This window comes from Aethalodelphis obliquidens, unplaced genomic scaffold (assembly GCF_003676395.1).
Source record: "Aethalodelphis obliquidens isolate GAN/ISIS:26980383/991018 unplaced genomic scaffold, ASM367639v1 scaffold5, whole genome shotgun sequence".
Lineage (NCBI taxonomy): Eukaryota > Metazoa > Chordata > Mammalia > Artiodactyla > Delphinidae > Aethalodelphis > Aethalodelphis obliquidens.
The window spans coordinates 66,874,575-66,888,699 of NW_020837949.1; the positions used below are offsets into that span (position 1 = coordinate 66,874,575).

At 35.0% G+C, this 14,125-nt stretch overlaps 1 protein-coding gene across 6 annotated transcripts in view; it reads right to left on the reverse strand.

The window, feature by feature from the left end:
* The window catches only part of DGKB (diacylglycerol kinase beta), a 704,177-nt gene that overhangs the window by 306,406 nt on the left and 383,646 nt on the right, over positions 1-14,125 (reverse strand). For all 6 annotated transcript variants that reach the window (XM_027102569.1, XM_027102571.1, XM_027102570.1 and 3 more), the window contains one exon: positions 11,555-11,619. In XM_027102569.1, coding sequence (XP_026958370.1) covers positions 11,555-11,619 — 65 coding nt within the window. The remainder of the gene's footprint in view (positions 1-11,554; positions 11,620-14,125) is intronic.

Here is a 14,125-nt window from a genome sequence, read left to right on the forward strand (position 1 = left end):
GTGATTAGAGATTTGGGGCACAGAAAGATGAGCAGTCTTTCAGAAGTCACACAACTGATTTCTGAACAGGAAGAGCCAAGATCTGAAGCCAGGAAGACAGGCTCCAGAGCTCTAACTAGCACACATATGTGTCTGTCCGGGGGAGAAAAGAATTCAGTCAAGGAGATACACGTATGGCTTTTCAAGATTCCCTGCTTATTAGTTCTAAGTGCATGGTGAAATACTGCTCACTGCTTCATATGATATATAACGAGTGCCACTCCTAGCTGTTTGCATACACCACAAATATTAAGACTTTATAGGAGACATAATCCACAGGATTTTCATGAGTTGCAAATAGACGTTTGGATGTTCACACAAACTGGCCTGAGGACAGAACTGAGCTATCAACTGTGAGAAGATCATGAATAAATGCACAAGGTGGCCTCAGGAACCCTGAGGTCAATATTTTCCATATAGCTCTCCTTTAGATCTTACGGGTTTGGAGAGCTTAAGTACCATTTCCAAAGAAATATTCTGAATAAACAAGGTATTATTATTTAAATTTTAATTATTTCAGCTCCAAAGCTACTTCCAGGGACCATAAACCCAAGGGAATTTAAACCAGGCAGGAGTTGTCAGTGGTTAGGTGGACAAAGCATAGGAATGAGAAAATCAAACTGGTTTCATGTGTCAGTAAGTCAGTCAAAACATATTGCCAAGTTCTGATGCAGTGCCTACTCTGGATATAGCAGGTATCCATACAGCTGAGGTCCAAACTTTCAAACAGCAAATACTACATACGATGGTGTTTATACACAGAAGCTGGATAAATTCTGCTTGGTACCTTATTGCTGTGATCAAGGGAATTTATTTTGAACAGTCAAGCTACAGAAGTTTCTAAGGAGTAATCTAAAGTTGTGCTCCTTAAAGAGTAGCTCTTAGACCATGTTTTTCACAATTTCTAGATTTATTTAACAAAAATGAAGACTTCTAGACAGTACCTTAAACCTGTTAAATAAAAATATAAAAGGACAAAAACTTGTATATAAGTATACTATATATTTACCTATTTATATCTTATAATTACTATATACAGATCTACATAAACTTAAAAATTTATTATATGCTTATTTTTGACAAATATATTTATTTTAAAATTTTATTTGTTTATTATTTATATATGATTTATTATAACAATGTTTATTTAGATAAAATATAAGTAATATGTAAACAAATGTATACATTTGTATTTATATAAAATATAATGTATACTTTTACCCCAGATGATAAGACAAAATGGCACCAATGGCCACAATTCACATGACAGAGTCATGCTGGTGGAACATCTGACACAGCAGGATTAGCACTGATGTGGAGGAGAGCTGCTCAGTTTCTGGAAAGACTCTATGCCTAGGATCACTGAAGCAGTTGTTCCTTCTTCAGAAGGTCTGAGATGAAAGTCATTAACCCAATAGAGTTGGGGATAAAGTGCCAGTAGTTGCCCAAAAATAAGAAGTTGTTTTTAAAATTTAAGTTGTCCTTTAAGTTACAGTAGCCTGTTTTCCAAACCAGATCATTTCAGTTCTGTCTATAGAGATGAATCCGTTTCTATGTCACTTATATAATCTATCTGAAGATGATTATACATAAAATCTAGCATTCTGTTTGCCACCCTCACCAATCCTTAGCAAATTATAGGCACCCTATGATCAGGCCTAGCGCGGTGAAGATATGGGTGTACAGGACAGGTCTCAAGGTCAGCATCAGTGTTTAGCAGTAGCTGCTGTTAGTGAAATGCAACCAGCATTAAGATTACTTAAATGCTACCAGATGCAAAGGGACCCAGAAAATGAAGAAGACAATTGGGAATTCCAATAGAAGCTTTAAGTCAAGAACCAAAAGAAAGTAAGTGCCATAGGAACAAGGGCAGGACATGGAGAAACAAGGAGACATTGTAGAGGCACAGTTTACTCCTGACTGTGCATATGTATTAAGAGCATGAGCTTCTGGTTTTCCTACTATGAAGCATTATGTGGACAGTATTCACCTCCATAAAATGAAAATAGCAGCTGTTACAGAGTAGACTTACTTTGAGGATTAAAGAAGACATCATATGATAAAAATGAGTTAAGGAGGTGGAAGTGTTATTCCTAAATAAATAGTAGCCTTTATTATAATTGTATGTTGCAATATTATTGCCATTAAACTCTAAGCTCCTTTGAAACAAGAACCTAGTATTATTCATCATTGAATCCCCTCTGTGAACGTTATAAAACATGTTTTAACAGTCCTCCGATTGAAAAGTGTTATCTATATCCCCTCCCTTTGAATCTGAGTGAGCTTTTGACCACTTCAATCAATAAAAAGTACAGTGAATATGAAACTCTGTGACTTCCAAAGCTAAGTAAAGAAAATGCCATAGAGCTTTTCCCTGTTCTCTCAGGATACTAACTTTTAGAGGCCTGAGCTGCCATGTCAGAAGTCTGGCTATCCTAGGCCACCACACTTTGAAAATGCCTAGGCCACATGGAGAAGCCATTTTGTAGGTACTTGTGATAGTTGATTTTATGTGACAATTTGGTTACAGGGTGCTCAAATTAAACATTATTTCTAGGTGTGTTTGTGAGAGTGTTTCTGGATGAGATTAGCATTTGAATTGTTGGACTCAGTAAATTACCCTCCCCAGTGTGGGTAGGCATCACCCATACTGTGAAGGGTCTGAATAGAATAAAAGGCAGATGAAGGAGGAATCTGCCCCCTTTCCCCTGCCTCACCGACTGAACTGGGACATCTGACCTTCCAACTGAGATTAACACCATCTGCTCCCCTGGTTCTTAGGCCTTTGGACTCAGACTGAATTACACCACTGCCTTCCTGGGTCTCCAGATTGCAGAAGGTAGATTCTTGGACTTTTTAGTCCAGCATCAGCCACCAGACATGAGAGTAACCAAGATTCCATCCACAAGCTATCAAATAACTTCCAACCAGCGAGACTTCCCAGCTGAAGGCCCAGACATGATGAAGCAAAGACAAGCCATCCTTGCTTCACCCTGTTTGAACTGCTGACCCACAGAAGCTATGCATGTAATAAAATGATCGTTTTACATTGCCAAGCCCTCGAGTAGTTCATTATTTAGCAATAGTAAGAAAAAGAGATTTTGATATGTGGAAGTGAATGGCCGCCACAACAAAAACAGAAAACATGTGACATTTGCTTTGGAACTGAAGGGTGAGAAGAACCTGGAAGAGACAGGAGGACACTGCCAAGCCTTAGGATACTGCTAGTGAGGGCTTGAACAATGTAGGAACAATGCTATGGGAGAGGGGAAGAAACTGAACTCATTATATGGTGGCAGAAAGCTTGCTATGGAGCAATAGTAAAGGGAATACCTTGGCAATTAGCATATTTTTGGCCCCTTGTAAGTGTTTGTCAAATAAAATCTTTAAAAATACAATAAAGTTATAGCATGTCTGCTATTTTTCTTGCTAGAAGCTGAGGTGGAGAGGAAGAGATTTTTAAGATATTAAACTTAAAAATTCATAATAAATCAAGATTTTGTATTTCTACTTTCTATGTCTCCTCAGAAATTTACCCATTAAGGAAATATTTTCTTCATATTTTAGGGCTACTACACAGAATTATGAGGGTGGCTTAAATAAGATTCCCTACTTTGTGAAAACACTGCTCATGTAGAAATACAAAGCAGAAAATACAAACTTCAAAATGCTGCATATTCAAGAATATTATCTTTCTCTTCAAAGAAAAATGTATGTGAGGAAGCCTGTTTTTAAAAAGTAAACCTACCATTCAAAGTTAATATTTTAGAATTATTATATTCAGTCAGAAAATAATGCTGAACACATCCTTATAAGAACGTGTATTCTAAAAGGAAAAGCATTAGTAACTAATGCTTAGGTGGAGCAAGAAACAATGGAGAGCACCTAATCAGTTCCAATTAGCCATGCCAGAGGATTACTTTCCAGGTAAAATTACCTTATAATGAGGTGATTAACCTCTTTGGAAAGAGTTCAAGATAGACTTACTTTATACTTAATATATCCTATATAGAAGTGGTATAATAAAGGTCCTCAAGGTTCCACGCCAGGGATAATTTCTAACAAGAATCAACAGATTTTATTCTAGAAGAACCCAAAATGCTTACATTATTGATGGAATAAATCGTAAAGCATCTAGATACTATAAATTAGGCATTTAAACTTCATATCAAATTAACTAACTTATATGGAACTAACTTTATACTAAAGAATGTAACAGTTGAACTCTAACGAATTACAAATGCTAGCCTCTAGATTATCTACAAAATCAAAGGAAAAAACATTTCTGTTGTTCACACTGCTCAGTGTTACAGGCTCATTCCCCAAAGTCAGCTGTCCACTGTCTAATTACTTTAGTGGGTCCCCTCAGCCCCCAGAGCACACCTGGTTCTTGTTACAGTTAGAGAGACTAATGCTAAGCCAAGGAGTAGGCCTGAACACAAAGGAAACAGAAGCTTCAGTGTTTTCAACACAAAAACACTTGGTAAATTGAGGACAGGGTTCTTAGAAACAGCAGCTTTAACTGCTGGCTAAGTTGGTTTTTCCCTTAGAAGTGATAATTCATTAAGGACTACTTGAAATTATATATCTATAATATGTATAAATTTATATATTATATATATATTTGCTGTCAGCTTGTAATAAACAAGAAATAATTTACTTTTAATTTGATAATTATTTCCTGTAAGTTTCCACATAGGCATAGGACCTATAATAATGAGCAGAAATTTTTTTCTTAAACTGCCTTCTGTTTAGTACCCTTCCCTATAAGAAAACACTGTATATCTTGGATTATTCAGTTGTGATTTTTCGGACATTTCTGAATTAACTACTGTTACTTCACAAATCTTGTTTTTTAATTTGGTATCCTAGGAAGTGGGTGTGTATGTGTTTGTGTATAAAATTTTTGCATAAAACGCTTGCAAATTCATGTAAAGCAAAAACACAAATCCTGGGAATAGAAAGGCAAAATCAAGGAAGAAAAAATTTAGAATATTTGCATGGAAATGATACTAATAAAATGTAAGTATCTTGCAAACAAAAACTAGAAATAAATGTTTCTTCTTCAGCTAAATGAGAGAATATATAAGCAACCCTTACTTCAACATATACCCTTTAGAGCTCAATGCTCACCTTAACTTAGGAGTCCCAGAAAATACCCATCTGTACTGTTATAATGTAGACTTTTCTTTCAGTTTACATTCTTCTGCAGAACCTATAACCATCTAAGGTTTATATGTAACCCCAAATTCATTTTCCTCATTTGCCTTAGAGAGTCAAAAAATACAGGGTCTAGCTGGATGCCCATCATATAAAAAGAACTCATTAAATGTCTGCAGAATAATCAACCAAATCAATAGGAGACAGCAATGTTTTATCCAAACTTCAGGACCTTCACTGATCCTTTTGTTACTCCCCTGCAGTGTCAAAAATAAAGGAAAGAAAACAAGAGAGCAGGAATAAGAAATCTGGAGAGAATGAAGAAAAGACGGAGTGAGAGGTAAAGAACGAAGAAAAGTTATTGAATCTCTTCCTAATTTACCCTCCAGTTCTCACGCACTCTATTCCAAAGAACTATCTTACAAACATGATTTTGAACAGCTCGGACATAAAAGTGAGCATTATGGTTTAGTGATACCAGGAAATAATGCAGAAAGATTCAGGTGAACTGAATCCCTTGCATCAATGTGCACACAGCTCTCACTTAACCATATTTTCATCTGCTCAGATCAGACATATTTAAATGAGTCTCAACATACAAATGAAACTATATGGAGAGAATAGCATAAATTATTTTAAAGGTCTTATATTAGAACTATATTGTAGCAAGAATACATATTATGAAAAGCTTACATAAATATGATAATATGAAAAGCTGAAACTCACAGAAAATGTATGTAGCATATACATACACAAATAAATAAATCTATGCATCACAAATATATATATATGTACACACATGTATAAATCTATATATTATCTACCCATCTATTTATCTACACACTATATGGCTTATATGAGGATAATAGTTTCATCATCTGGAAAAGCTGACTTAATAACGCTTACACAAAAAAATTCAAGAAACGTTATTTAAAGGATATAATTGAGTAGTCATGCTAAGTGATAATGAAAAATGAGTAAGTTTCATTTTTAAAAATAGACCAAAGTTGGGTACGTACACAGAAAATAAAGAAAAAAAAATGCCTTAGATCATGGGAGTCTCATGACTATATAATTTTGTCCAAAAGGTCCCTGTACAATGTGAACAATTCTAATGAATAGAGATTTTATTCCGAAAACTGAACAAGACAGATGTTTAAACTTTTAATATCAAGAGTACCATTTCCCTAGCTGGTTTATAAAAGATGGTACCATTTACAAATGTGGAAGTTTACAATGAAACATAATTTACATTTTTAAATAGAAAAAAATGCTTCACTATACAATAATGAAGTTGTCTTGACTGATGGATGCAAAAGTGAGGTCAAATGCCTAAAATAAAATGCCACACAGAATTTAAACACTGTTGGTGAAGATTTGAACATTTATTTTGTTGAATTGTAAGAATATATTGTGACCTGTTTTGACTAATAAATAATTAATAATCATTAAGAATTATTGCTAACTGATAAAGTTGATAATACAAGTGCTAAAACAAATCAATAAGTAAGCATTCATTAGCAAGGCATTCACAGAGCTCAGGGATTTATATTGTAAAATTTTTGTTTGTTAACACTGCTGGCTGGAGTCCTTGGATATTAAATACAAGAATACCAGGGCTTCCCTGGTGGCGCAGTGCTTGGGAGTCCGCCTGCCGATGCAGGGGACGCGGGTTCGTGCCCCGGTCCGGGGGCGATCCCACGTGCCGCGGAGCGGCTGGGCCCGTGAGCCTTGGCCGCTGGGCCTGCGCGTCCTGCGCGTCCGGAGCCTGTGCTCCGTAGCGGGAGAGGCCACAACGGTGAGAGGCCCACGTACAGCAAAAAAAAAAAAAAAAAAGAATACCAAAACACCTTTTAGTACCTAAAAGAATAGTTATTGAGGATCAAGACTCATTCTAGGCATATTTCAACTCTCTTTGTATTATCTTTTTTGGCACTATAAAAAGCACAAACTATAAAAATAGTAAGATATTTTGAAACAAAAATATACCACTTACTAATAAATAATGTAATGAATACATTTAGCAAGTATCTATTGAGTGCTCATTATATACCATGCACTGTGTAGATACTAACGTCCCAAAGAGTCTCATTCCATGATCTTACAGCCTATTGTCAGAAAAAAAAATCAAGAATCATTCCACAGAATGAGTGTCATCTTAAAGGCATAGGCACATTTTCTAAATTCATGTAGACTAATTTAATTTCTTGAGTAATGTGCAGAACACAGAATTTTTTCAAAATTAGGTTTTATTAATATAGTAACATCAAATTATCAGTCTGGAACACCAATTTTTCAGTTTTGTTTCTTCTCACACATTTAGAAGGCAAGGCCCTCTGGCATATCTTATATCACTACCTAGATTCTGAGTTAAACTGCCTTATTTAAATTTACATATCTGTTTCAGTTTTCTAGTTGTAGATGTCTTCACAAAAAAGCTGAAAGTAGTACAGAAATAAGGCACATACCTCTTGAACAGAGGGCTAAGAAAACGATCTTTGTGTCATTCAGGGAGTTAGAGACCAGATAGTTTTTTGGTTTTTTTTTTGCGGTACTCGGGTCTCTCACTGTTGTGGCCTCTCCCGCTGCGGAGCACAGGCTCCGGATGCGCAGGCCCAGCGGCCGTGGCTCACGGGCCCAGCCGCTCCGCGGCACGTGGGACCTTCCTACCGGGGCACGAACCCGTGTCCCCTGCATCGGCAGGCGGACCCTCAACCACTGCACCACCAGGGAAGCCCGACCAGATCATTTTAAGTGATCAGTGTGACAATGAAATAGTATCTTTGTGCAGTATTGCTAACCCTCAGTGTTTGCTAGCAGGTGTATTAAGTGTTGTGTATTAAGAATTTGAATTGGTTCTTTAAAAACAAGCTATGACTACAATATTAAAAAATCTTTGTAAACCACCGATACTTTTTCTATACTTAGTTCCATTTTGCATATTACCTATAAGTCCTTGTCAATGATACACAGATTTACACGTGGAATTCAACCATTTTACATTTTCTCCGAAATTATTATAACCCTTCATAATTATAATGTTAATAGATATTATAGTTTGTTTATGTACAATTGTTAATATCTTTTTTTAAAAAAAGCAAGAACATAAAATGCTTTTACTAAATAAAACCCAGAAAGGTGTAATATATTTGAATTATGAGCATCAGTGTGATGGTAAATAGTAATAGTCAAGTTATATAAATATTTTAAATACCAATATTATGTAATAACTGGTTTAAATAGTAGCATAGATACTTTAAGAATTATTTTTTCCAGCTTAAAACAACAGAAATATTTATTTAAATTCAGTTTGAAGACTATCTTAAAGTTTAGAAAGTTGAACAGCATATTTCCTTTTAACAGTTAACTTAGATTTACGTAGAAATTTGGAAAAGAATATGATATAAACCTCTCAACTAGCACTCTCTTAAGCACCACCGGAAAAATCATTATCTTTCCCAGTTCTTTCAATTTCTCTCATAAGAAGCATAGAGAGCAGAACTATATATTTTGGTAATTAATTTCCTTAAGATAATGTTAGAAACATCATGTTCTTTAAAATATAAATGAATTTCAAGGTGAGCATGCTAGAGGATAATATTAATGGCGTGTGATTTATTGTGACAAGAGATCTGATCTGAAACACCATTATTCGGAGTACTTAAAAAAATCCATTTGCAAATTCCTGAAACTATGAAAGTGCTATAGCCGAACCTATCTCAATGTTGAAATCTGGAAACCTGTCCTTGTAAGTATGAAACTGCTTGTGCACAAGCTTGGCATGTCTTCCTCATAGAAATTTATTAGAACATTTTCATAATCTGAATATGCTGTATTGCAGTTTAGAGAATTACCTAAATGCTTGTAACTCTGAGTGAAGACAACCTACAAAAGTACAGATTGAAATGTATATGGATAATTAACTTGGTGATGTATATAAATTTAGGGTTGATTGTTATCTTAAAAAACAGCTGGCGATAATTTACTGAGCATCCACTGATACACCTGGCATTCTTTGAACTCACAACAGAAACATGCGACCTGTAACAATCTAGAAGGTGTTTTCTATGTTATTACTGTTCCAAATGAAATATCCCCTTTAAACTATATAAGCAAGATTTACTTGTGACTTAAATTTACAAGTAAGTTTCAATAAGATGTAATTTTACATCTTATAAATTCATTGGGGTATATAAACACATTAGGAAACACATTAGTAGTAAATGGCATCTAACCACATGTTGGGCAGTGAGCAATGTCATAAATTAGTACTGTAATTGAAAATAAAAACTTAAATAGATATAAGTAAATAACAGAAGTCTTATTAAAAAGAATTAAAATTATTCTGGAGAACAGAACTGATTACCTTTTATACTTGAGGGAGGATCATAAATACTGGCATTCTTAAATATAGGCTGTCAAATTTGAGCATCACCTAAACATACTGATACATCCTCCCTCCCCCATGTCTCTCTTTCTCTCTGTTTCTCTGGTTTTCTCCCCTCCCTCCTTCTCTCTTCTCTCCTCCCTCTGCTGAATAAGTTTGGGACAAAAATTTTCCCCCTTAAGCATTTCTTAATTCCTTTAATGGGCTTTTAAACTGTAAAACTCCTGGTGGGGCACACTGCATGCAGCATTTTTCAAATAGCATTTTTTTTTTTGCTAGAAACCTATTTTAATATATGAATATCAACACATGAATGCTTCACAGAATGGTACTGGGGTAAGCATAGGATAGTTGATTCTATAATATGGCTTTATGTGCATTAATAAATATGTTCATTTCCAGAACATTCAAGATGGGTCATCAAGTGCTGAAATATACTACAAAGTGAATATAATTTCATTGTTACATCAATTTTTTTCATAGACTTCATGAAATAAAATTAAATCTTGTAAAATGAAAGTGTCTATTCTAGATATAAAAAAACAGGTGCACAATTTTAATGAAATTACTTTTGACTTTTCATTTTGTAATATACATGGCATAAAATTCAAACAGTACAATAAAAATTCAGTATCCATCCCAAGCACTTGGTTCTCTTTTCCAGAAGAAACCAAAGTTAAAAGATTTTTGTGAATCCTTCTAAAGATATTATGTGCACATACACATATTCATTATACACTTTTTCCATTTTCCTTAAAACAAAAATCATAGATGTCTGAACTATGAAAGAAAGAGCAAACCACAGCATCATGATTTATCATTAAGGCAATACCTAAGGCACATTTTACAAATATGTTTTCATATGTCTTGCTAAAACATTTAAATAGATCAATATAATGAAAAATCAGATAGGGTCTCACTAACCATGAAACTATTTAATATGATGATTCTTGTATAAAGTAGTACACTAAAGTCTACAGTTAAGAAAAATCTAAAACAGATTTAAAAATACATTTCAACAGCATTTATTTATTATGAAACTACATGGAAGAAAACTATGTCAATCTACTAGTGTATGACAAAACTGAAATAAACATAAGAATTTCCAGGAGCAGTTGTCTTATGTGTTCTGTAACGTTTATGGTACAATGTCAATCTAGCCAAATACAGAGACCATATTTACTTTGAACAGTAATATATAAAGCACTTAAATAACTCTATATAAATGCTGATTATGATTTGGTACCTCTGTGAAATGAACAGAGTAGAAATGCATATAACTGAAGCAAAAGATGATTCACTGCTTCTGCCCAATTTTTCCTGGCTAGTGGGGTGGAGATAGCCATATTTCCTTCTAGAAATGGGGAAGATAACAAAGCCAAAGCTTTCTCTACCTCCCTGAGTATCAGAAAAAAGTCAACACCTACATTTTAGAGGAAATAATTTCTGCCTATTTTGGTTTTCAAGCCTTTTTCACTGTGAAGACAAAGTCTTTAAAAGTAGTTTTTGTCAGCACTGATATTTCTCTGGTTTATTTTCCATTTAGCTGAGGCCCATATAGGACTGATAGTACAAAGATTAAAGGTCTTATATGATACCTACGCAATGTACAGTTACTCATCATGATCAAATCAGAGCCTCATGTTTTTCCTTGGGATTTAGGATGATCGCTCCTCATATACTTAGCCATGTAAAGACTTCCAGTATATCTTAATAAGGTACGATTTTCACCTCACACTTGAAATCTTTCTTCTCAGCACATAAGAATGGGCTTAGATATGACCACACTGTATTCCTCATTATAACCTCACTAAAACCTAACAAGAAAAATGAACACTTTTGTCTTAATATTTACACATACACCAAGCCTTATTCAGTCATTATATGTAAAGTGCTTTACACCATATAGTGATCTCTTTTATGACATAGTTCATCAACAGCAACCATAATTAAAATATGTTATCTTACCTACTATTGAATTTTTCTGGGTGTTTTTCTCTCATGATGTGGAATCTGTGAGCAATGGAAGCATCCTAAGAAGAGAAACAGAAACGAAAAATAAAAGTTTATGATCCTATTATCTTGTGGAAATAACGATTAAAAGAGAAAAAATTGAAGACTAATATTTTAAATTAACTTTTCCTAAACAATGTCATTGCAAAGAAGATATTCTGCTATTAGGCAGAAATGTGTAATCCACATAAATTCCGTGCAAGTGTGATTTAGTCACCATTGGTTACTTTTCATATTTACTTCTAGGAATTGATTTCTATTTAATTTTTTTTTTTTGGCAGTACGCGGGCCTCTCACTGCTGTGACCTCTCCCATTGCGGACGCACAGGCCCCGCGGCCGTGGCTCACGGGCCTAGCCGCTCCCCGGCATGTGGGATCTTCCTGGACCAGGGCACGAACCCGTGTCCCCTGCATCGGCAGGCGGACTCTCAACCACTGCGCCACCAGGGAAAGCCCTGATTTCTATTTAATTTATATATCTCCTTTAATAATTGGTTTTGGCCTCATGCTTAAAGTATGTTTAAGATAGTTCATATGAACATAAATGTCAAAAGGTAGTTGAAAATATTGTTACACAAAAACTAGAAGAATGGCTTAAGTGGAGAAATGATCAGGTGGAGAAGCTCCTAGTCCTTTGAGATTAATTATGGGTAAAAGTATCATTTGAGGGTGCATATCTAGTAAAGGTAAGTATAATATGTGGCTTCAAAGTTGGCTAAGAGTGTACTGGATGTGTAATTATTAACTGTTCATTCCACAAGTTACTTTCTGACATATCTTGCTTAATGGAGAAAAACAACAAAGGGAAAAATTTATTTTTGGAGAACTGGGGACAAGTGTAACTGAACTCTGAGACCTCAAATGCACCAGTTCTGCACCCTAATGGATGTTTCTCCCTTTTAGGAAATTCATTCAGAGTTTCTATGATACAGAATCACACAACGTGTGAGATTGGTAGAATACTTTGATTCAGGCTTTTCAAGTACAGACTGTTCTTGCTGACTTTTAATAGTTGGCCCTGTTATTCCAAGCAGGGAGATAATTTCCCATGCTTCATCTACACATGATTAATCACTCCAATGAGAAACTAATATATTTACCAGTAATCTCAAAGGAAATGGGGCTATTTTAGAGATTAACGGTTAATTTCGTTTCATAGTAGAGATGAAAGAAAAAGAAAAACCAAACACAAAGGAAATAAAGAAGTTGTGTATTTGAGAGAATCCTGAAAACACTAATCAAGGATTAAAAGTCTAATGAATGAAATGAAAAGGCTAATGTGCTTACTCATGCATAACAAAGCATGAGGCACAACAAGAGAGGGACCAATGCCCGCTGCAGATGGCAGACCGAGAGCTGCTTTTCCCTGCAAGATAGACCTGATAGAACTCTAGTTTTTTCTGTACAATTTTATCCTCTAAAAATTGTTGAGTAATTGAATTAATCCACGTATAAAGGACACAAAGGTATAGATAGGTGCATACTGAAACAACACTTGTAAAATAAAAAAAGTTATTTAAAAATTCTATGGTTTGATATCCTAAGATATAACTCTGTTATATATGTGTGGTCAATTTCCTGGTTTGCTAAGTAAGAATATCAAGGTGTTCACGTCTATTGGCTCAACAGCTCTAAAACCCAGTCACAGAGTTTCTTCCTTTTTAAAAAATTCTCACTAATAAGTCATAAATATACTTTTTTGAGAATGTGCACTTGTCTTACTGTGGTACAAAATTATAGAAAAAATCTGAGTATGGTATATTATGTGGCATTATCATTAATTTTAAAAATCACTTATTTTGACTTTATCCCTAATCTGGTTCAAAATCAATCTGGAATACCTTATAATTAAATGCATACATCCAACAGACCAGTTAAATAAACAAAAGTAAAGAAATATGAATCAAGTACTAAGAATGAATGATCAATATTAGTTATCCACAGGGAGACTATCATTGAATTTACCTCTGCTTGAATTATTTGTTTCCGTAAGTTATAGCACTGAAACTTTTAAAAGCAGATTGTGTCGGATAATTTGCTTTATAAGCATACACTTTTGCAGTAAACAGATCTCTTCCTTTCCAAAGCAACACAAATAGTACAGAGAGAGGGAGAAAGGAAAAGAGAGGAGGAAGGAGGAAAGAGAGAGTATCAAAAGAAGACCATTTATGTAGACTAGACTATAACTGCCTAAATTCCCAGAAATACAGAACACCAAATGGCCAAAGATAAACTTAACCTTCGCTCCTCTATCTCCAAGACACTCCGGCAAAGAATCATGTAGGAAAGAGAGGGGAAAAATAGAAACTCGTGAGGAACACTGGTATGCCTTTTCCGTGTGTTGAATGGGTCCCACCCACAAAGAGAGCTGGCCTTGCTGACTACAGGATGGATAAGGAACAATGACAGCAGGTGTTCATTTGGATGAAAATTCAGACCAAATTCCCATGGGACCCTGTCCTTTTGGCATAACCCCAAGAGGCTTGAAAGAGAACTGCCAAACCCTGCAAACTTATCCAGCAGCCA